The 20,622-nt window shown below is 41.0% G+C and overlaps 2 protein-coding genes across 3 annotated transcripts; one reads left to right on the top strand and one right to left on the bottom strand.

Moving 5' to 3' along the window:
* The first annotated feature begins 1,961 nt into the window (after window positions 1-1,961).
* On the top strand, window positions 1,962-6,563 carry LOC120433781 (histidine-rich glycoprotein-like). 2 transcript variants are annotated; one of them, XM_039600664.1, is made up of 8 exons: window positions 1,962-2,214; window positions 4,285-4,395; window positions 4,555-4,639; window positions 5,270-5,439; window positions 5,525-5,641; window positions 5,963-6,040; window positions 6,151-6,253; window positions 6,287-6,563. In XM_039600664.1, exons 1-8 carry the CDS (start codon window positions 2,017-2,019, stop codon window positions 6,448-6,450), a joined length of 1,026 nt encoding a protein of 341 aa, XP_039456598.1. In that variant the 5' UTR covers window positions 1,962-2,016; the 3' UTR covers window positions 6,451-6,563. The 2 variants fall into 2 exon arrangements, with proteins under 2 accessions (XP_039456598.1, XP_039456597.1); XM_039600663.1 differs by having other exon boundaries at window positions 6,151-6,563.
* A 323-nt stretch (window positions 6,564-6,886) lies between these two features.
* sass6 (SAS-6 centriolar assembly protein) lies at window positions 6,887-19,877 on the bottom strand. The gene is made up of 16 exons (XM_031740560.2): window positions 19,629-19,877; window positions 18,323-18,383; window positions 18,115-18,194; window positions 17,906-18,010; window positions 17,622-17,790; window positions 17,219-17,296; window positions 16,721-16,840; window positions 15,223-15,414; window positions 14,814-15,008; window positions 14,306-14,395; window positions 12,303-12,482; window positions 11,844-11,925; window positions 9,996-10,105; window positions 8,835-8,932; window positions 7,502-7,593; window positions 6,887-7,217 (listed from the first exon to the last, which is right to left on the bottom strand). Exons 1-16 carry the CDS (start codon window positions 19,688-19,690, stop codon window positions 7,165-7,167), a joined length of 1,767 nt encoding a protein of 588 aa, XP_031596420.1. The 5' UTR covers window positions 19,691-19,877; the 3' UTR covers window positions 6,887-7,164.
* Between the last annotated feature and the right edge of the window lie 745 nt (window positions 19,878-20,622).

The following is a 20,622-nucleotide window of genomic DNA, read 5'->3' on the forward strand; positions in this document are numbered from 1 at the left end:
TCCCCAGAGACACCGCTTCAGACACTGACCCCAACACACCTTCCACCTCTCCCCTTTACCCTCACCCTCTCCAATCCAGTCTCAACGACCACCCCACCCTCCCAATCCAGACTCAACGACCACCACCACCCTTCCCATTTCAGACTCAACGACCACCACCACCCTCTCCAATCCAGACTCAACGACCTCCATCACACCTCCCACCCCTTCCTCCTCCCTGAAACTCAGAATACACACTGAGGATGTGAGCCGACTATTCCAGAAACAGAAGCCCAGGAAAGCCCCGGACCAGACGGTGTCTCACCCTCCTGCCTCAAGACCTGTGCTGAACAGCTGGCTCCCATCTTCACTCGCATCTTCAACAGATCCCTGGAGCTGTGTGAAGTTCCATCCTGCTTCAAACGCTCCACCATCATCCCTGTTCCCAAGAAACCCACCATCACAGGACTGAACGACTACAGACCTATCGCCTTGACGTCTGTGGTCATGAAATCCTTCGAACGACTGGTGTTAGCCCATCTGAAGGACATTACAGGCCACCAGCTGGACCCTCTGCAGTTTGCCTACCGGGCAAACAGGTCGGTGGATGATGCAGTGAATATGGGGCTGCATTACATCCTGCAACACCTCGACCGCCCGGGAACTTATGCCAGGATCCTGTTTGTGGACTTTAGTTCGGCTTTTAACACCATCGTGCCTGAACTTCTCTCTTCCAAACTCTCCCAGCTCAGCGTGTCTCCAGTTACCTGTCAGTGGATCACCAGCTTCCTGACAGACAGAAAGCAACAAGTGAGGCTGGGGGAGATCACCTCTGAAACTCGGACCCTCAGTATTGGTGCCCCTCAAGGATGTGTCCTCTCACCACTACTGTTCTCCCTCTACACTAATGACTGCACCTCCAAGAACTCGGCTGTTAAACTCCTAAAGTTTGCAGATGACACCACCGTCATTGGCCTCATTCAGGATGGTGATGAGTCTGCATACCAGCAGGAAGTTGAGCGGCTGGTACTCTGGTGCAGTCAGCACAATCTGGAGCTGAACACTCTTAAAACTGTAGAGATGACAGTGGACTTCAGGAGACATCCCCAACTCTGCCCCCCTCATCATGTCAGACAGCCCTGTGTCGACTGTGAAGATCTTCAAGTTCCTGGGTACCACCATCTCCCAGGACCTGAAGTGGGAGACCAACATCAACTCCATCCTCAAAAAGACCCAGCAGAGGATGTACTTCCTGAGACAACTGGGGAAGTACAGTCTTCCACAGGAGCTGCTGACCCAGTTCTACACTGCAGTCATTGAGTCTGTCCTGTGCTCCTCCATCACAGTCTGGTATGGTGCAGCCACTAAACAGGACAGGAGCAGACTGCAGCGGACTGTACGGGCAGCAGAAAGGATCATCGGCGCCCCCCTGCCCTCCATCCAGGATCTGTACCTCTCAAGAACCAGGAAACGGGCAGGGAAAATCATCACAGACCCCTCACACCCTGGACACAGACTTTTTGACCTGCTGCCCTCTGGCAGACGGTACAGAAGCCTGCAGACCAGGACCACCCGACACAGGAACAGTTTCTTTCCCCTCGCCATCTCCCTTCTAAACAGTTGACCTGTCACACTGCTCCCCACTGCCAGACTGCAACTGCACCTTATGTACATTTTGTAGTATTCATTCCACCTCATTTCATTTCTGTATTTTATGTACATAAGTTTAGTTATTTATAGTTGGTTTACACAGCTTTGTGTATGTATGTGTATGCATGTGTAATGTATATATAGACGTGTGTGTGTGTGTGTGTGTGTGTGTGTTTTACATTGCTGTGCTTGATAGCCACCATCTACCGGAACCAAATTCCTTGTATTTGTCTGCACATATACTTGGCCAATAAACACGATTCTGATTCTGATTCTGATTCTGATCTTGTTTGTCACTGTCTGTCTAACCCACTGACATATGTTAACCAATCCACTCTATATAACAGCCCCGTAATAGTGGCCTGCTCCAGTCTTCTCCTCTGTACCATGAGGACGTTACGAGTCCTGACACTTCTTTCGGCAGCAGTCCTGCTTTGCAGCGCTGCCCCAGGTTTGGCGCCACTAACATGCAGTGAAGGTAACGGTCCGGCGGCAGCAGATAAGGCAGTGCATCACATCAATGAGTATCACGACCATGGCTACAAATTCAGACTGCATGAAGTTCAAGGAAACAGTGTGGAACAGGTATGATAGTAGCAGTAAATGTGCACATTTGCAGTTCACATTTGAGATTTGGGAATTGTGAGTATTTCCACTTTGGCAAGAGGAGCAAAGAGACAAACAGCAAACTGGACAAAACTTAAACAATAGAAGAGAGTAGAAAAATAGAATAGAATAGAATAGAATAGAATAGAATTCAACTTTATTGTCATTGCACATGTCACAGGTACAGGGCAACGAAATGCAGTTTGCATCCATCCAGAAGTGCTTTAGCCGTGATATAGATATATTACAATATATATTAGCAATAATATAGATATGTAAGCATATTACAGAAATGGGTCTATTATGGTATGTTATAATGTACATGGTATGAAGTATGTTATGAATATGCTATAACTATAGGTATGTACAGGCTGTAGTGAGTACAAGCTATGTACAGGCTATGAACAGGATATAAATATAAAAAACTATACAGAATATGAGATATACAGCTATACAGAAATGTGAACTATGCAAGTTATAAACAGTTGTAGGATTAAAAATTATTGTATGTACAGAATGATTATTTACACAGAACTATACAGTAGTGCAGTTAAGATAAGTGAGATATGTGGATAATTTCTACAGAGGCTATATAAAGTGCTAGTGGTTGTGAGTGGTGGTTCAGTCCATGTTATTATTGTGTGTTTGAGGGTACAGTTGTCCATTGTGTGTGTGTGTGTAGGTGGTTGTGGGTGTGTGTATGTTCAGTCCATGAGTTTAATGTGGGTCAAATGTCAGGAGGCAGAGTTCAGGAGTCTGACAGCTGTGGGGAAGAAGCTGTTCCGGTACCATGAAGCGGTGCTCCAGCGATGCGCTGGGCAGTTTTCACGACCCTCTGCAACGCCTTCCGGTCTGAGGCAGAGCAGTTCCCGTACCAGACTGTTATACAGTTGGTCACGATGCTCTTGATGGTGCAGCGGTAGAAGTTCACCAGGATGTCTGAGGACAGGTGGTTCTTCCTCAGAGTCCTCAAGAAGAAGAGGCGCTGGTGAGCCTTCTTGACCAGCTTGGAGCACTTGTTCGTCCAGATGAGATCCTCGGAGATGTGGACTCCCAGGAACTTGAAGCTGTTCACACGCTCCACAGCCGTCCCCTTAGTGTGGATGGGTGGATGTGGGTCAGCATTCCTCCTGTAGTCCACGATGAGCTCCTTAGTCTTCTCGGTGTTAAGCAGCAGGTTGTTTGTGTCGCACCACTCAGCCAGACGATCCACCTCCTCCCTGTAGGCGGCCTCATCGTTGTCACTGATGAGGCCAGTCACCGTGGTGTCATCTGCAAACTTAATGATGGTGTTGGAACCATCAGCAGGTCTGCAGTCATGGGTGAAGAGGGAGTAGAGGAAAGGGCTCATCACACAGCCTTGTGGTACACCGGTGTTCATTGTGATTGTTGATGAGCAGCGGTTATCCAGCCGGACATGTTGGGGGCGGTTGGTCAGGAAGTCCAGTAACCATTTGCAGATGAGGGAACTGATGCCCAGGTCTGTCAGTTTCCTGATGAGTTGTGAGGGGTGGATTGTATTGAATGCTGAACTGAAGTCTGTAAACAGCATTCTGGCGTAGGTGTTGTTGTTGTCCAGGTGTGAGAGGACGGAGTGCAGTGCAATGGAGACTGCATCCTCTGTGCTCCTGTTCTGGCGGTATGCAAATTGGTGGGGGTCCAGGGTGGGGGGGAGACAGGATTTGAAGTGTGCTAAGACCAGCTGCTCTAAGCACTTAGTGATGATGGGGGTGAGTGCTACTGGGCGGTAGTCATTGAGGCTAGATGGGTTGGAGTTTTTGGGTATCGGGACGATGGAGGTGGATTTGAAGCAGGCCGGTACAGTAGCAGTAGCAGTTCTATAAAAGCATGGTGAGTGACAAATCCAAGTCCACAATTCTTTTGAAATGTTTTTCTTTTTTAAAATTATCATTAATGCTTATTGTAGTTTTCCATTACATCAGCTTTTCATGACAAAAAATCCTTAATGTCTGTCATGGCGTTACTGTGGTGATATAGGAAACTGCATCAGTAAATATGAATGACAGTCTTACTCTCTGCTCTTTCCAGGTTGATGGTGGATGTAATGTAAAGTTGCAGCTGGATCTTCGGGAGACAAAATGCCACACTACCAACCCGAAACCCTTTGAGGACTGTGAAATCCGTGAAGAGACAGCGCGGGTAAATGCAAAGCAGCTGTTTGCTTAATCCATTGCCCGCACTGACTTCATGTAACATTCACCTCTGGTCAGAAGGTGGACGTGCTAATCTGGCCAAATTATGCAAAGTTACTTCAGTGATGTTATGAAATAAAACTGCATTCTCTGTGTTTCTCTGAAGGCAGTGAAGGCCAACTGCACTGTGTTGATGACTATAAAAGATGGTGATGCCACCATAACCAAATATGAATGTGACACACGACAAGGTGGGCTCTCTCTGCATCATAGCTGTTCACCATTTCACTGAGAAGATGCTACTGTAGATACGATCAAGGCATCTACAATCATTTTGATTACTTGTTACTCCAAAGCTGTTGGTCTGCCTGTTCAAAAACACATTGGATGTGGCCAAAGACAGACTCACTGTAAGGACCCATAATAGATGGTTTAATCCTTAAAGCAGGTATCAGTAAAAACAAAAGAAAGAAAAAAAAATTCCCTGTTTTTCATAATTTGTGGTTTGACTGCAGATAAAAACAGAATTTGTAAAAGCAGTACACTAATATCAAATATTAAAACTGTGGCATTATGTTTAGTATAAAAATGCTTATTTAGAATTTAAAGCATTTAACATGTCTCACAAAAAGTTGGGACAAGGGTGACAAAATACTTCCAAAGTGTGTAACACTAAAAAATCCAATGAAGAAACTCACGAATGCAAAATGATTGCAAACAAGCATCCTAGTGAAGAGGAGTCTTTAAGAAGTAAACATGGGGAGAAGTTCATTATCTTGTGAAAGATTGCAAGGAGAATATTTGAAAGAAAATGCTAAAGAGCCTCAGTGATTTTTGGAATCCTCTGAACGTACACTCACTACAATTCTTTGCATTTGCAGTAAATACTAACTCGGAGATGGTACGCATCTGCCCTGACTGTCCCGTGCTGCTGCCTCTCAACGACTCTGAAGGTCTCAAGTCTGTTCATGAAGCAACAACAGAATTCAACAAGAACACCAGTAACCAGCACTACTACATCTTGAAGGAAGTGGGACGGATATCATCTGGGGTACAGAGGATCCTTTTCTTCCTCCCTGTCTTTGTGAACTCATAAGATCAGTCATTGTTTAACCTTACACCTTCTTTTCTTGTAGTATATAATGACATCTGGAATGAACTACTATGCTGAGTTTGCCCTTGTGGAGACTCATTGCCCAATGGGCTCTAGAATCGTAATTGAGGCATGCACTCCGCTCTGTCCTGACAGAGCTGTAAGTACAACTCATACACTTCAGAAAATCCTGAGCCACATTTTGATATGCTGTGTACTAAAATTAGGATCAGTTGCAAAGTAATTAATTAGGAAGGAGTTTTACTGTGTGTATTCAGTGAGATCAGGAGTACCACATCCCATTAAAATTATATCACAATGTTAAAGAGTAACAAGAGATTTACTGCACAGTTGTAAGTAGTATTAAATCAAATACAAACATTACAGATCTTCCAGCATTTCTAATCCCTAAATGTCAAATACGTTTTTATGGCTTATTCCTGTTAGTTTGCTCATTGTGTATATTCTTCCTTTTTTAAAGCGTCATGCTTTCTGCAAGTCATCTTACTCCAGTGAAAATGGACTCCTGTCCAATGACTGTGATTTCTATCCTGCAGAGGTGAGTCCAACAGCAGTTTTGCAATAAATTTCCTTTTTTTATGGCAACTTATTAAAAAAAAAAAAAAAAAAAAAAAAACCTCTTACATTTGTTGTCTTTGTTCTTAACAGAACACTACTGCCCTTGGGCCTGGTGAGAAGGAGCCTGACTGTAGACATCATGGAAGACGCCTTCCACATAGTCATGGTGGCCCCCCTCCACATGCTCACGACCATGGTCATGGCCCCCCTCCACATGATCATGAACATGGTCATGGCCCTCCTCCTCCTGGTGGCAAGGGAGGCCATCATGGTAAAGGGTCATTTCATCCCCTACGGCGCTTTCATCCATGTCACGGATTCCTAGTCAATCCTGACCCAGCTCTCCACCCTATTTGCCCCTGGCCTCTTCCTCACCGCACACACAACTAATCCAGAATTAGCCGAGCATTGCCAAATAAAGAACATGGTTGTTTTGCGTACAATGTGCCAAAATATAGTGCATACAAAATAAACCATCTAGGTGTTGATTACTTGAAACTGGAGTAAGCACTGTGATTGTTATTTCTGAGATTCAGCAGACTCAGAACAGCAGTTCTGAAGTTTGGTTTGATTTGGCATCTATTTAATTACATTATGATGCTGGCAGCAGCAATGATGCACTCAGCTGTAGGCAAAGGTATCAAATGCAAATCTATATGTACAATGGTTGGTGTATGGTTCACATTTTGTAAATTGAAGGTGAACTGATTTCAGAATAGAATATTACTAAACACAAAAAACCAACAGAAAGCACATATTTTTATTTTGGACATTTTATTATACTAAATCCGACACTGGATCAATTTTAAGATATCCAGAAATGAAGTGAGACTGGAAAAGTTGTTTATTCAAGAGTACACTGTATACAGTAAAACACAGTTAGGGGCCGAAACATAAGAAAAACAGAACAATTTTATTTCAAATACAATATTACATCTCAGTGATCACTAGAATTAACCATAAGAATCACTCATTAAAACAAATGTATTTAATGCAACAGTAACAGTTCTGTACAAGAGCTGAAGACATGGCTTGATGATTTTAAGTCCATTTCCATTGTGATCTTTCTGCAGTGGCAGCTTATTAGATCCTGAAACTTCTGTTTTATGCAGAGAAGTAAGCTGAAGCTATAGATGGCTTTGTACTCTGAGGAAACTCTGAACACAAAACAAGCAAACAGAATCAAATTACTGTTACATTATTATCACACGCATTCAGTGCCTCAATTAAAAACCCATTTTTTCTTCGTTTTTGCATATATTTTTTCTTTAAAGGCACCCAAATTAGCATTACATTATGTTTAACAAACTAGCTTTGTTGCCCCACAGATTTACACCTGCATCCCAAAAAAGAGAAACACTACTAAGTCATGAAATGAAAAAAATATGCACTGAAACTAATATGTGGTAAATGCAGATCTTTAAAAGATGAGTGCTTTTACCTCTTTGGCGTGGATTAGATGAAAGACCATAGATCGAGATGCAATCATCTCTCTTCTCAAAGTACTTAGAATCCAGACCTGCAGAGTCTCCACTAAGGACAAAGAGAAAACACAAGCCTGAGGAACAGCCTGAGTTTGTTCTTCTACCATTGCTATTGTCATGGAATCAAAATCATTCTAAATATACAACTGCTGTGAAGAAACACATTTATCAGCCTGGATAGAGAACTTAAAAAAGAAAAAGAGCTGATTAAAATGTAGGTCTTTCAAGAATGTGTATCTTTTTTCCTTCCATGCTAAAGCGAGAGGGACAGCTACAGTGATAAAGAAGGGTATTTCATGTATACATAACAGTATAATATCAGACAGAAATGGACTCTGATTGTGGTCCGGGAGTTGTTTTTTTCCCCTCTCACTCTCACCAGACATGTCCCAAACAAACCTAATATTGGCGGGGATTTTAACTGTGTGCTAGACCCCTACCTTAACAGAGCTTCTTTAACTAAGCAGGTTAGAAACTACTCTAGTGCATTTCTTAATACCTTTACTGATAATTTGAATGTGCCTGATGTCTGGAGAATTGCAAACCCTACTGGTAAAGATTACTCCTTCTTTTCAACTAGGCATAATTCATATACTAGATTTGATTACTTTCTTTTGGATGCCAAATTAAAACCTTATGTCATTGACACAAAATATCATAATATTGTCATTTCTGATCACTCCCCTGTCACATGCACCTTAAACATTCAAAATGCAACTAGACCACAGCATATATGGAGACTTAACCCTCTACTGTTGGGTGAGAAGGATTTTCATGAATACTTGAAAACACGGATCTCTCTGTATTTTGATTTAAATGATAACTTAGAAACTATGCCTGCTACACTTTGGGAGGCCTTTAAGACCTATTTAAGGGTGTGATTATCTCTTTTGAATCAGCCAGAAGGAAGAGAAACTGGGCTCCTTGACTTGGACAAACAAAATAAAGATTTGGATAAAGAGAACGCCTAAACGCCATCCACTACGCTGTATAAGAAAATACTGTCTTTAAAATATGAATATAAAAATTTACTCTTAGCAAAAATCAGAAAAAAATGCACCTTTCCAAACCTAGAGGAGGATGAACTTGAACAGCTAAACTAAAGCTAAAATAACAATAGAAGAAATCAAGAGGGCAACTGCCTCAAGTAAAAACAGTAAGGGTCCTGGACCAGATGGTATCCATAGCAAACCTTTACAAGAAAGTTAGTGAGATTTTGTGCGTTTGAGTGTAATGTATACTCAGTAATTTATAACTGAATGGGCATAAAGTGAAAGTCAACAAACTCACATCTGTCTGTTTGATGACTTCCCGAGGTGCTCATCAGTAAGATTGATCCCAGCAGCCGCCATGGGAGATACAACAGGTTTGGCTGTCTGAGGATAAAACTGAAGTGCCAGAAACAGAGATATCTTCAGGAGGTGTTAGTGCTGTTGATCTGCTATAATGTGCAAACATAAGACTGTTTGCTTTTCAAACGTGGCATTACTCTTCAAAAACACTGATAACGATCATCGTCTTTTGTGTGCTCCCTTTAATTAGACTGGCTCGTCAGCCTCCATGCTCTGTCACATCAACCCTTTACATATACTACATCCATGAACCTTCTCTGTGGCTGTTTTCTTGCCTTGCAGGTCCTACCCCTCCTCTGCACATGTCCAAACCATCTCAACCTCGTCTCTCTCTCACTTTGTCTCCAAACTGCTCAGGCTGAGCTGTCCCTCTGATGGACTCTTTTCTAATCCTGCTCACTCCTAATAAAGATCTAAACACCTTCAGCTCTGCCTCCTGTCTTGGTGTCAGGGCCACCATCCCCAAACCATGTATCACAGCAGGTCTCACTACCATCTTGTAAAGGTTCTCACTACAACCTGCCTGCACTCTCTTCTTTGTCTCTCTTGTGTACTGTCCATTGCACTGGATGGTCGTTCACAGCTAGTTAAACTCATCTACCTTCGCTACCTCTACTCCTTGTACTTTTACCTTTTCACCTGTCTCCCTCTAATTCACACACAAGCATTCTGTCCTTCCTCTTCTCTCCAGTTCATACGTTCACCTCTCCAGGCTCCCCTCTACGTTCTCCCTGCTCTCTCCAGAGATCTGGATGTTGTGTGCAAACATCACAGTCCACAGAGACTTCTGTCTGTCACTTTGTCCATGACCACTGCAAACAAGAAGGGGCTCAAAGCAGATCCCTGATGAATTCCCACTTCCACGTTGAACCCATCTGTCACTCCTGACACTCTCACGGAGCTCATTTATTGCCAACAAGCAATGCTTCAAGAAAGAAACTGACCAAACTGAAATTTTCTTACTTTGCCGTCTCTTACTGCCATAATCTCTCACTCAGTGATATTTATATTGAGCTGAACGGCACAATAGGAATGAAGCTTGTAGTAATATCTAAGAGGAAGGATGAAGAATAAACATCATCAGTATGTTGTCACCTACCCCAAGTCCTGCTGTTGTGGTTGAGACTGCAGGATTCTCCAGTGATTCCAGACCCTGTGCTTTTCTGGACAGCTGCTTTTCATTTAGCTGCTTGTTAAGCCAATTTATAACTGTGGTAAAATGAAAATAAACACACCAGTAAATGTGCTAGACTTAAATGGCAACTTTCATAATGTGAATGTGATTGCCATTCACAATACAAATTATTTCTCATTCATTCTCAAGGCAGCCCAGGCAACAGATACTTATAGTGCATCTGGAAAGAATGTTTGTTATGTTACAGTCTTATTCAATAATGGAATTAATTCATTTTTCACCTCAAAATTCTACAGACAATATTCCATAATGACCAAATGTAAATCAATTTGTTGATTCATGTATAAACAGGGACTCAGAAGGAGGCAGACGCAGTATCTAAGGAGGTGGGGTTTTGGAGAGAAGCTGCAGAGAGGCGTGTAAGACAAACTCATCTCTGTTGCTTGTTCTGGGGGTTTTAATAAATTTGCCCAGATTTCTAGAAATGAGAGCTCCTCCATCCACAATGGGGTGGATGCTGTCCCTCCTAACAAGACCAGATTTTCCCCTGAATCCTCTTCGTCCTTGGAAGTCTTCAAATAGAATCTGAAGACCTACCTATTTTCCAAGGCTTTCGGATCACTCTGTCATCACTTTTATTCTGTTTTAGCTATTCTGGTCTTCTCATTGGATGATGTTTGCATGTGTATACGTATACATGTATTTTATGTTCACGTATGTGTGCTTGTGTGTGAATGTGTACATTTTTAATTCTTTCTATCATATTATCCCTCTGTTCAGCCCTTTGGCCGACGCTTGATGTCTTTTAAATGTGCTATATAAATAAAGATGACTTGACTTGAAAGTTTCCCAATCATCTATAGAGCCCACTGATTTTTTTACTACTCAGACAGCCAGCAATTAAAGGGAAATAAGTGTCTAAGAATGTCACTCCTGGTCCAATTGGGGAGGGGACCAAAATGACCAAGTCCAAGATTGTTTTGGTAAAGTTAGTCCCCAATTCGATACTCATTTTAGTGACCTCCGATTGATGTAACCAGGTGTCGTTACTGTTGACGTGAATTATAATTTTACAAAATGTACATTTAACTTTAACCAGCAGTTTTAAATTTCCCTGAATGTCCCTGCTCTGGCCCCTGGAAGACAACTGACTATGTCTGTTCAAGGGTCTGAAGCCAGGTCAGCCTGAGCTGCAAAAAGGCTACATTTACTACAAGTACTGTTATTACAAAAATAGTCAGAGGAGTAACTAAATATCTGACACACTGAGCAGGAAAGTGCAGGAGGGACAGGTATAGAGGCCATGCTGCTAGCGAGTTGGCTACAAGCTAAGCTAGGCTAGGCAGGCAAATCACTGTGAATACAATTAGCGGGTGAATCAACAGATTGTGCTTTGGATAAAGCTCGCAAAGTTTACACTATGAAATAAGACGCTATTTAATTAATCTGGCTAAGCAAAGACATAGTGTTTCTTCTTCACCCATCTATAGTTCCCACACCCATCTCTCTGCAGATGGCTGAGCCTGGTTCTTCCGGAGGTCCCGTAAAAGGGACTTATTCCTTTCCACTGTCATCAATTTCTTGCTAATGGTTGTGTGATTGTTGGTGTTTCTAATATTGCCAAATCACAACTGTCTCTGTTAACGAGCACTATATAAATAAAATGTAGTTGTAGTGTACGTCGGCATATGGAAGTGGACTCTATAAACACTGAAGGATTGAGAAGCTTTGCTGGATTTGTAAACCTTAACAGTTTTTAAGACATGAAAGTCAGTTTTCAGAGGGTCCATTGAACAGGACTAGCTTCCTTACCATTCTCATTTGTTTTCAGCACTTCTTTGGTTTCATTTAGCTTCTGTACCGTGGCCTCCAACTGCTCCTTTAACTTTGAAATCTGAAAAATACAAAGAATATTTTGCTTTGAGTGTTATTCTTGTCAGCTGAGAGCAGGAACCTGAGGCTACAATTCACACATGCTCACCAAAACTGGACAACAGAATATTGGAAAAGCAACACCTGGTCTAATGAGTCTCAATTTCTGCTCTGACATTTCGATGGCAGAGTCAGTTTACATGTTATAACAACATGAAAGGATGGATCCATCTTGCCTAGTATCAGTAGTTTAGGTTGTTATTTTATGCTCAGTACTGTACTTTTTTAAAGTAATTGTACTGATTTACTGGTTCAGCTTTCAGTGATGAAGTTGTGCTTTGACTGATGAGATCTCCTTTACCGCTTTACCAATAGAAAAGGCCTCAGTCTGTGACATACCTGCTCTTCCTTAGTGATGAGCTGCTGCTGAGCGCTTTGTAGATCCTTTTCAACACTCTGAAGTTTCTCTGAAGTTTCCTGGAGAATCTTTTCCTGTGACACTGTCACAGTGTTTTTGACTTTTATTTTTCCAACTAAGGTTCGAACTTCTCCTTGCAGCTTCTTAATGATACCGTTAGCCTGTATATATAAAAGAAAAAAAAGGATACATCAAAAACAGGAGTTGATCATTTTCAACAAAACTCACAACTTCTTCTTTCCCTATAACAGAGACGCAGTCCGGTCACTTTCTTTCCAAAGCAACCAATATTAGTATAAACAACACCCTATAAAACAGTGATGTAGTTCACTGTGTAGTGCATTCCTGCATATTGCTCTAAGACCAGAAAATAGATCATGAAAAGCACACATAACAGCTGCAGGGGACACTTTTTCATTCTTTTCAGCACTTCATCTGTTATAACTTTGCTCTTCTATGCAGCTGGCTGGAAGACCATCAACAGCACAAGCAAGAGTGGCCCATAGATACAACCACTGCCTCCAACTGGCAAAAGCTCACTGCAGGTAGATGGGCTATTCATTGCTCCCTACAGACTGCAAAAGTACTGCCAAGGGCTGGAACTACCATTTATTTTAGTATTTAAGTATTCTATCAATTACTGCATCGATTAACTGGATAAAAAATACTTTTGTCTTATTAATAAGCAACAATAAATATTTAAAAAAGAAAAAACACAGGTCTTTGAAGATGAACTGCTGATTGCAATTTCTAAAATGAAAACCAGTGTTTTAAAGTTTAACTGTATTCATCTGTCAAAAAATAAAAAATTAGCAATTAATTTTTAATTAAATTTAATATGGCACGTAAAATTACATGGAAAATACACAAATACTCTCAATTACAGCCAAAGGTCAAAGTCAAAGGGAGGTTCTCCGACTTTGTACTATGACTCATAAATAGTTATTTATGTATATTTTCTGATTATATGTTATATCAAAGAAGACTGAGTTATCATTTATTAAATAGCATTATTATATAAAATTATCCATCATCCATTCTCTATCCAAGCTACCATAGGGTAGAAGGTAGGGTACACCCTGGACAGGTGCCAGTCTGACGCAGGGCTAGCACGGTGGCGCAGTGGTTAGCACTGCTGCCTCACATTCCTGGGTTTAAATCCACCATCTGGCCACTGCCTTACTGGAGTGGAGTTTGCATGTTTGCCTCATGTCTGCATGGGTTTTCTCCGGGTACTCCGGCTTCCTCCCACAGTCCAAAGACATGCACAGGTCAATCGGTGATTTTGAATTCCCCACAGGTGTGAATGTGAGCGGGGAAGGACTAAAAAAAAGTGTAAACGTCATCCTACTCCTTTTTGAGCACATATATATCAGAGATATTTGTAGCAATTTGATTTTTTTCTACTTTGTTTCCTGTTTAAAATACATTTCATTATTTATATTTACATATGTGAAATTTTAAAAACAAAAACCCTTAAAACCTCCCTTCAGATGCATGTCTGAAATCTTCTCCAAAACCTTCTATATGAAAGTCTTGAGTGCTGGAAAAATAAAATACAAAACAATGGCTAGAGACACCCAGAATGGCAACCCGAAGGCTGGAATATCCTGATCCCAAGGATCCCCAGAATGGACCGGTCCCATCCAACTATTGGTCAATAACCTGCCTCAGTACCAAATACCAAGGGGCAAAAAAACAGCGACTGGTAGACAGAGAAGTCACTCGAGAATGTAAGACTAGACTGGCCAACCTATGCACTGCCAAGACCCCAAGATGTGGAAGGTCAAGGCAGCACTGGTCCCCGTGCTAACCGAGGAGGCACTTGGGGCAGTGACCCCAAACTGTGCCAGTGGCTCCAGCAGATCCCTAAACAACATCAAAGATCTGTCTAGAAGATATAGCAAAGATACTGTGCTCCAAGGCCCAAGGACTCGAGCTTGAAGGATAAAAAGTGTGGATTTGAACACACACACAGACAAACCTTTATCAGCTCCTCAGAAAGTGATTTCACTGTAGCTTCAAGTTTTCGAATCTGAAGTTCCTTACTTTCTGCATTTTCTTCCACCGATTCCTATAACAAAAAGCAAGCTGGTTAAAAATGTTCGATCAAAAAATGTTTCTTTATTTAACTCACAACCCCATAACCACAGATGTTAATGTTTATTCTCTGCATAACAGTTAGTTAGCAGCAGAGTTGGTAACAGATGAGTGATGAAACATTTCTCTGTTTCTCCCACTGAAAACACAACGTCCAGAAACAGAATCAACCTTTTGGGATTGGCTTACCTGGATGATTGAGCATGCATCAAGACAGAAGGATTTATGAGTTAAACTGAATTGAAATTGAATTGTAAAACACTAGCATCCTGTGTCTAACCATTCGTCTGTACACGGTGACTCCTGGTGACTTCCTATTCATAACGTCATATAATTTCTCTCATTCTGAATCCTTAGTGCCCCCCTGTCCCTGATGCAGAAGGTTTCCCTACCTTCTGCTGTTGAGTGGCTTCCAATACTTCTTTGGTGCGGTTCATCAACTGATCCTTATCTTTGACCTCCTGTTCCAGAACAGCCACTCTCATCTGCATCTGGCTCACCAAACGGTCCTTCTCATGGACTTCTGTGTCCAGGGTGCTGTTTTCCCTCCTGAGAGACAGGACCTGCTGCTTTAAATGCTGGCATTCCTGTATGAAAGAGAAAGAAAATAATCAACAGCAACAATTCTCTTGTTGTGGGGAGCTTTCAGCACAGCTTTGCTGCCCCCATGACAGGATAATCTACAGAAGATGGATGGATGAAATGTATATCTGCTGCCCATACACAAATTATAATAAAGTTTTAAACATTAAGAGCAAGTCACCTGGACGCAATAATTTCTCATCCTAAACATTCACTTACCTCATCTGCACCAACTAGTTTAATCTTCAGGTCTCGGATGGCAGACTCGTTCTTGTATTTCTTCTCAGTCAGTTCTCTGCACGAGGCCTCCAACTCTGTCAGTCTACTGTTAAGCTGATGGCTGCTCTTTTTATGAGCACTCTCCAGCTCCTGGCGAAGCTGCTCTGTCTGCTGCTGTAACCTGGTCTGTAACTGGAAGACAGACAGACAATCTCCAACCATTTCTGCAGGGCAATCCTTAGCTTTGCTTTTGATCCCTGTAGTTTCAAAGGTTCCAAATAAATGACTGCTTCCAAGAGACTGAGCTAAGAACAAACCCACACATGGTTAATACTGTGAGACAGGGTTTACAGGGTTTTAAGTCTTGTTAACTATGCAGAGGATAGTGTTAGTGTTGCATATGGTATGACCCAAAAGCACAGACTAAGATTTACAACTGTGTGCAGTGATTTGTGTGCAACTAACAAATGTGTGATCCGATCCACAAACAGATACAAAGAAACAGACAGACAGAAATATACTTTATTGTCCCTCATTGGGGAAATTCATGTGTTTCAGCAGCGTGGAAGTGGCAGGCAGATAGAGCTTAAATAAAGAACGAGAAATAAGAGACTAAAGAGGGCAAATTTACAACATAAGATGTCAATGAATATAATATGCTTTTTAAAAACTGTGTAGAGCGATGAAAAAGCGACTTCTACACTTTATATTTTAGTCGCTGAATCAACATCAGATTAAATCTACTACGACTAATTGACGCTTTATTCAAAAGACTGATTAAAACTAGTTTAAAATTTGCTGTCAAAATTAACAATGCAAACAAATCATTGCACACACTTGTAAATCTTAGTTTATACTCGTGGATCACAACATACGCGTTTGTAACACTTTTAAAGGTTAATTTCTCCCACTTTACATACAAGAAGGTAGTAAATGCAAAACACAACTAACAAAAATGTAGCATAAGGGAGCTAATCTGAAGTTCCACGTTAATATCACAGTAATGTGACCCTGACTAGGTCAACCTCGAGCCCTACAATGACCACATAAATATTTAAGCGCATGCTTTTTAAGCACTTGCCATCTAAAATATGACTTGACTTGCTTTGAACAATTATTTTTAAGTAATTTCATGAATTATGATGATTTAAACTAATAAAGTTTGATATGTTGGCATAAAGAAGTACAATAAAGCACTGAGTAATGTAGACACCATAGTACTCTACAACTCTAAACTGAAAACCTGGACTCTAAACAAAACCTTGTGAACTTTTATGAAATAACATTTTACTTTTACTACATTTTTTTTTTTAAACAGATGGAGATGTTCTCTCTCCAAAACATGTTTTTTAGCTGCTCTTTTCTCCAAGTCAGGTAAAATAACTTCTATCCCGCCGAGCTTCCTTAGATACGGCGCTGTGCACAGCTTGTTTTGACATTAATAACCATATTAAAAACGTAGCTGATGAATTTGTGCTGATTAAAAGAGAAGTCTTGCCTCCAGAGCCTTGTCCCTCTCCAGCTGCAGCTCCTGAGAATGAAGGCTGGACAGCGAGCTGGTCTGAGTCGTCCACTCTGAGCGCAGTTTGTCCAACTCTTTGGTCTTCTCAGACAGCGTCTATGATCCACATATGATCACTGTTAAATGCATCTTTTTTAGCTCCATGTTATTGTTACATAGAACACACTGTGGACAACTCTTTGTGGAACTCTTTTTAAAGGTTGATCTGATAATTACAACTTTGCAGATTCCAGTTTTCCTTGCTATGTTTGACCGCATACAAAATAATTATTTAACTTTTGTTTAATAAAAAAAAATTACATTAAAAAATTAATAAATGGGCAGTTTATTAATAAACAAACTGAAATTTCTATTAAAGAAAAAATCACAATGGTTAAGTTTCACTTAACATTAATTGCTGTAACGCAAGAACTACTAAACCGTGAGTAAGCAAGTAAGCTGTATCATATCTTAAAAAATAAAAATAATGCACACCTGTTGAGCATAATTCAGCTGCCTGGTCAGATCGTCTTCAGTCGTCTTGAGCTTCATTTCTAGGACATGCTTCTCTGCCTGAAAAAACAACAAAAAAAAATGACAAAAACTCAATTTTAAAACAAAATTAATTATTTGACTAGACAATTATATTCAAACGAATATTTTTATAAAGCTGTTGCCTTCAGCTGATTAAACTAAACTAAAACTAAAATATAAGTAAGCTTGAAAACATGAAACCCACCCAAGCAATACAAGCTCCCATCTTTGGGATTAACAACGACACTTAACACGTACATGACAACGTTTTACTTACATGAACTAACATTAAAATTTGGTATTTATTTAAAGGGTTGTTTTTTGATGAGTGGCATAAAGTATGAAGAAGCTAAATGGAACCAACCTTCAGAGAGGAGAGACAAACTGCCAGGTAATCTTTAACCTCTTTGTCAGAAGCTTGAGAAAGCCGTAAAGACAAGTGGTTAAGGTGCTTAAACGCGTTTGTCTCTATGACGCTGAAGTTGGCGGGACCTTCTAGCACTGGAGACTGACATGACAAATGAAGAAGAAATCTGTGGAAAGGACAACAGTTAGTCAGGCGGCGTGGAGTGTTTTACCAGGTACTCTGGCATATATTTGCTTTCCTTATTGAAACAGTGTGATGTCATGTGTCGGTTTTCTTCATACCTTGGACTCTCTGACGTTTGTTCGGAAATGCACAGGTTAAGCAGGTCAATAAACTTCTGAGGAAATGATGCAAAATCTATCAGTAGACCCTGCTGGACTTTCAAGCTACACAACAATTCAAACGCAAATGACATTAGTTAACATTGAAGATGCTTTGTCCCTTAACTCTAACCCAAAACACTACTTCATACAAATCTTTTTACACTTACCTTTGGAAATCCTCTTCTGATATTGCAAGGTTGAAGAGAAAATATGGATCTATGTCATCTGTTATCCGTACTAGAAGATCCTAATATAATATGTAAAAAACAATAACAGGAAATGTTAAAGTATATAGTGTAAGTGTAGTGCAGTATATAGTATAGTTCTCTCTTTATTTTACAACGATACAAATTCCAAATAAAATGTCCCACTCACTCTTTTGTGCACTGGACTCGTTGTCACCTGAAGTTCAATTGTGACACGAACATTTGTCTTTCTGTAAAATGAAGCAATTAAACATTATGTTTGGTGACTCAATAATTCCTATGTTAACTTGTATTTCAGTGTTCAGCTCATTTCAAAAATCCACAAACAGAATAAAGACAGGCATCCGGCGAGGAGAGCCAGTTTCAACGTGTCAGAATATGAAAATGTTTCATTTTCTCATTAATGTTTGCAAAATGCACCAACAGTTGCTTCTGATTCTGCAATGCTTTCCATGCAGCCTTCACAAAGGCTCACTTACCCTTATGTGAAGTAACTTATGCAAGCTGCTAACAACATTAGCACGTCACCTGCCTTTACCTTTCAGTATGCCAAAATATTCAAACACTGTGCTGTTAGCACAAAGTGTCCGCCCTTCATTTTCATCTATGCCAGTAATCCTTTCGTGTGTCTAATTTACCATCAGAACTTCGGTATTGCTGCATTGAACATTGCTGTCAGAGCACCATCTGGTTCAATGGATAGTTGTGTTCTCTCACAACTGTTTGTGTATGTGAAGCGTACTTGCACACTTGTACAGTAAAAGCATTTTGAATGGTTACCAAAACCCAAAATGCACAAAAAAAGTAAGTAAAAGTAAAAAATAAGTATTCTGACAAAGACACCTTTTTGTGATTTTGTCTCTGTAACCCACCACGGTGGATTTTAAATCAAACAATCCAGATGCACCTAAAGTCAAGACATTTAGCTTTAATTCAGGGGTTGACCTGCAGTAACTGCTTAGGACATACAGCAGTTTGCATACATAGACTGCCGTTTTCAGAGGCTCAAACATAATTAGACAAGCTAAAATCAAACCCACGGACATCACTACGTGCTGCCCTGAGATGCTCTGCCAGGCCTCTACTGCAGCTGCCTCCAGCTGTTTGTCTCTGAATCTCTGTGTTGTCTTCTGTAACTGAAAAACATGCTGCTGGGTTGAGATCAGCCGACTAACTTTACCATTCAAGAATATCACATTTCTTTGCCTTGAGAAACTCTTGGATTTGCAGTATGCTTTGGGTTATCATTCATTTGATTAATATTAACATGCTTTGCATTAGTCTGTGCAACACGTTTGTTTGTTTTCCCCGGTTGGATTGGACCGACAGCTGTTTGCCGCAGTCAGGACGGGGAGATTTCGTGTGTGATATTTGTCCGTGTGCCGACAGAATAACCGTAGTTATTCTTCTCGTCGGGTGTAACTTCAGACCAAGCTGTTTAAATAGTGCGTCCGTGTCCGTGTGCACAGGCTTACCTTTCCTCGCAGTCCCTGCATCTAAGATTAACCTGCAACACTTTGTTGAAGAGCTCCTCCATGACAAAAACCGGCTTTCCCTGCGACGCTGCTGTGACAAGTTAGCACATCGATCAACGTTAAAGGTTCGTATATCAGACTAGTTCTGAGTGGTGCTGGTTTCCATCAGTCAGCTGGATCGGTAGTGTTTGGTATGTTTCAATTTGGCGCTTTTCAGGCGCCAACCGTATAAACGGAACATATGGTCCTTTTTTTGTTCTACGCTTTAATGGTGGACGGCAGACATGAAGCCTGGTACCGACACCGCCACCTGCTGACCACAGTGAAACATCAATGGGAGCAGAGAAATCGTTCACCCACACGGTGATAGTGTGATACATTTAATTTAGTTTATTTAAAAAAGCCATATGTTATATTGAGAGAAATTGCTTTCAGGTAAGTCCTAGCTTGAGTAATCTTGAATAATCAGGCCCCGTTTTGTCTTCTTAAAGACCTTATAGTACGGCAGCACTCCAACACAGCTCTCAGACTTACCTGTCGTTCCCAGAGTATTTAAAAGTAGAATGGGAGGCAGAGCCTTCAGTTTTCAGGGTCGTCTTCTGTGGAACCAGCTTCCAGTTTGGGTTCAGGAGACAGACACTATCTACTTTTAAGATTAGACTTAAAACGCTCTTTTGTGATCAAGCATATGGCTGGACCAGGTGACCCTGAGTCCACCCTTAGTTATGCTGCAATAGACGTAGGCTGCTGGGGCATTCCCATGATGCACTGAGTATTTCTCCTTCTCTCACCCCTTTTCATCACCATGTGTTTATACACCTCTCTGCATTTAACTATTTGTTATTATTAATCTCTGGCGCTCTTCCACAGCATGGGGCAGCATTGCTCTCACAAATGTCCAGCAACTGTTCTCCTCAGTTCTCAGACATCCAAAATAACCTTTTTGTTTCCTTTGATGTGTGTTTTATGCTCTATTGTAAATGCAGAGTGTGTT

The sequence above is a fragment of the Oreochromis aureus genome, linkage group 17, assembly GCF_013358895.1.
Source record: "Oreochromis aureus strain Israel breed Guangdong linkage group 17, ZZ_aureus, whole genome shotgun sequence".
Classification (NCBI taxonomy): domain Eukaryota; kingdom Metazoa; phylum Chordata; class Actinopteri; order Cichliformes; family Cichlidae; genus Oreochromis; species Oreochromis aureus.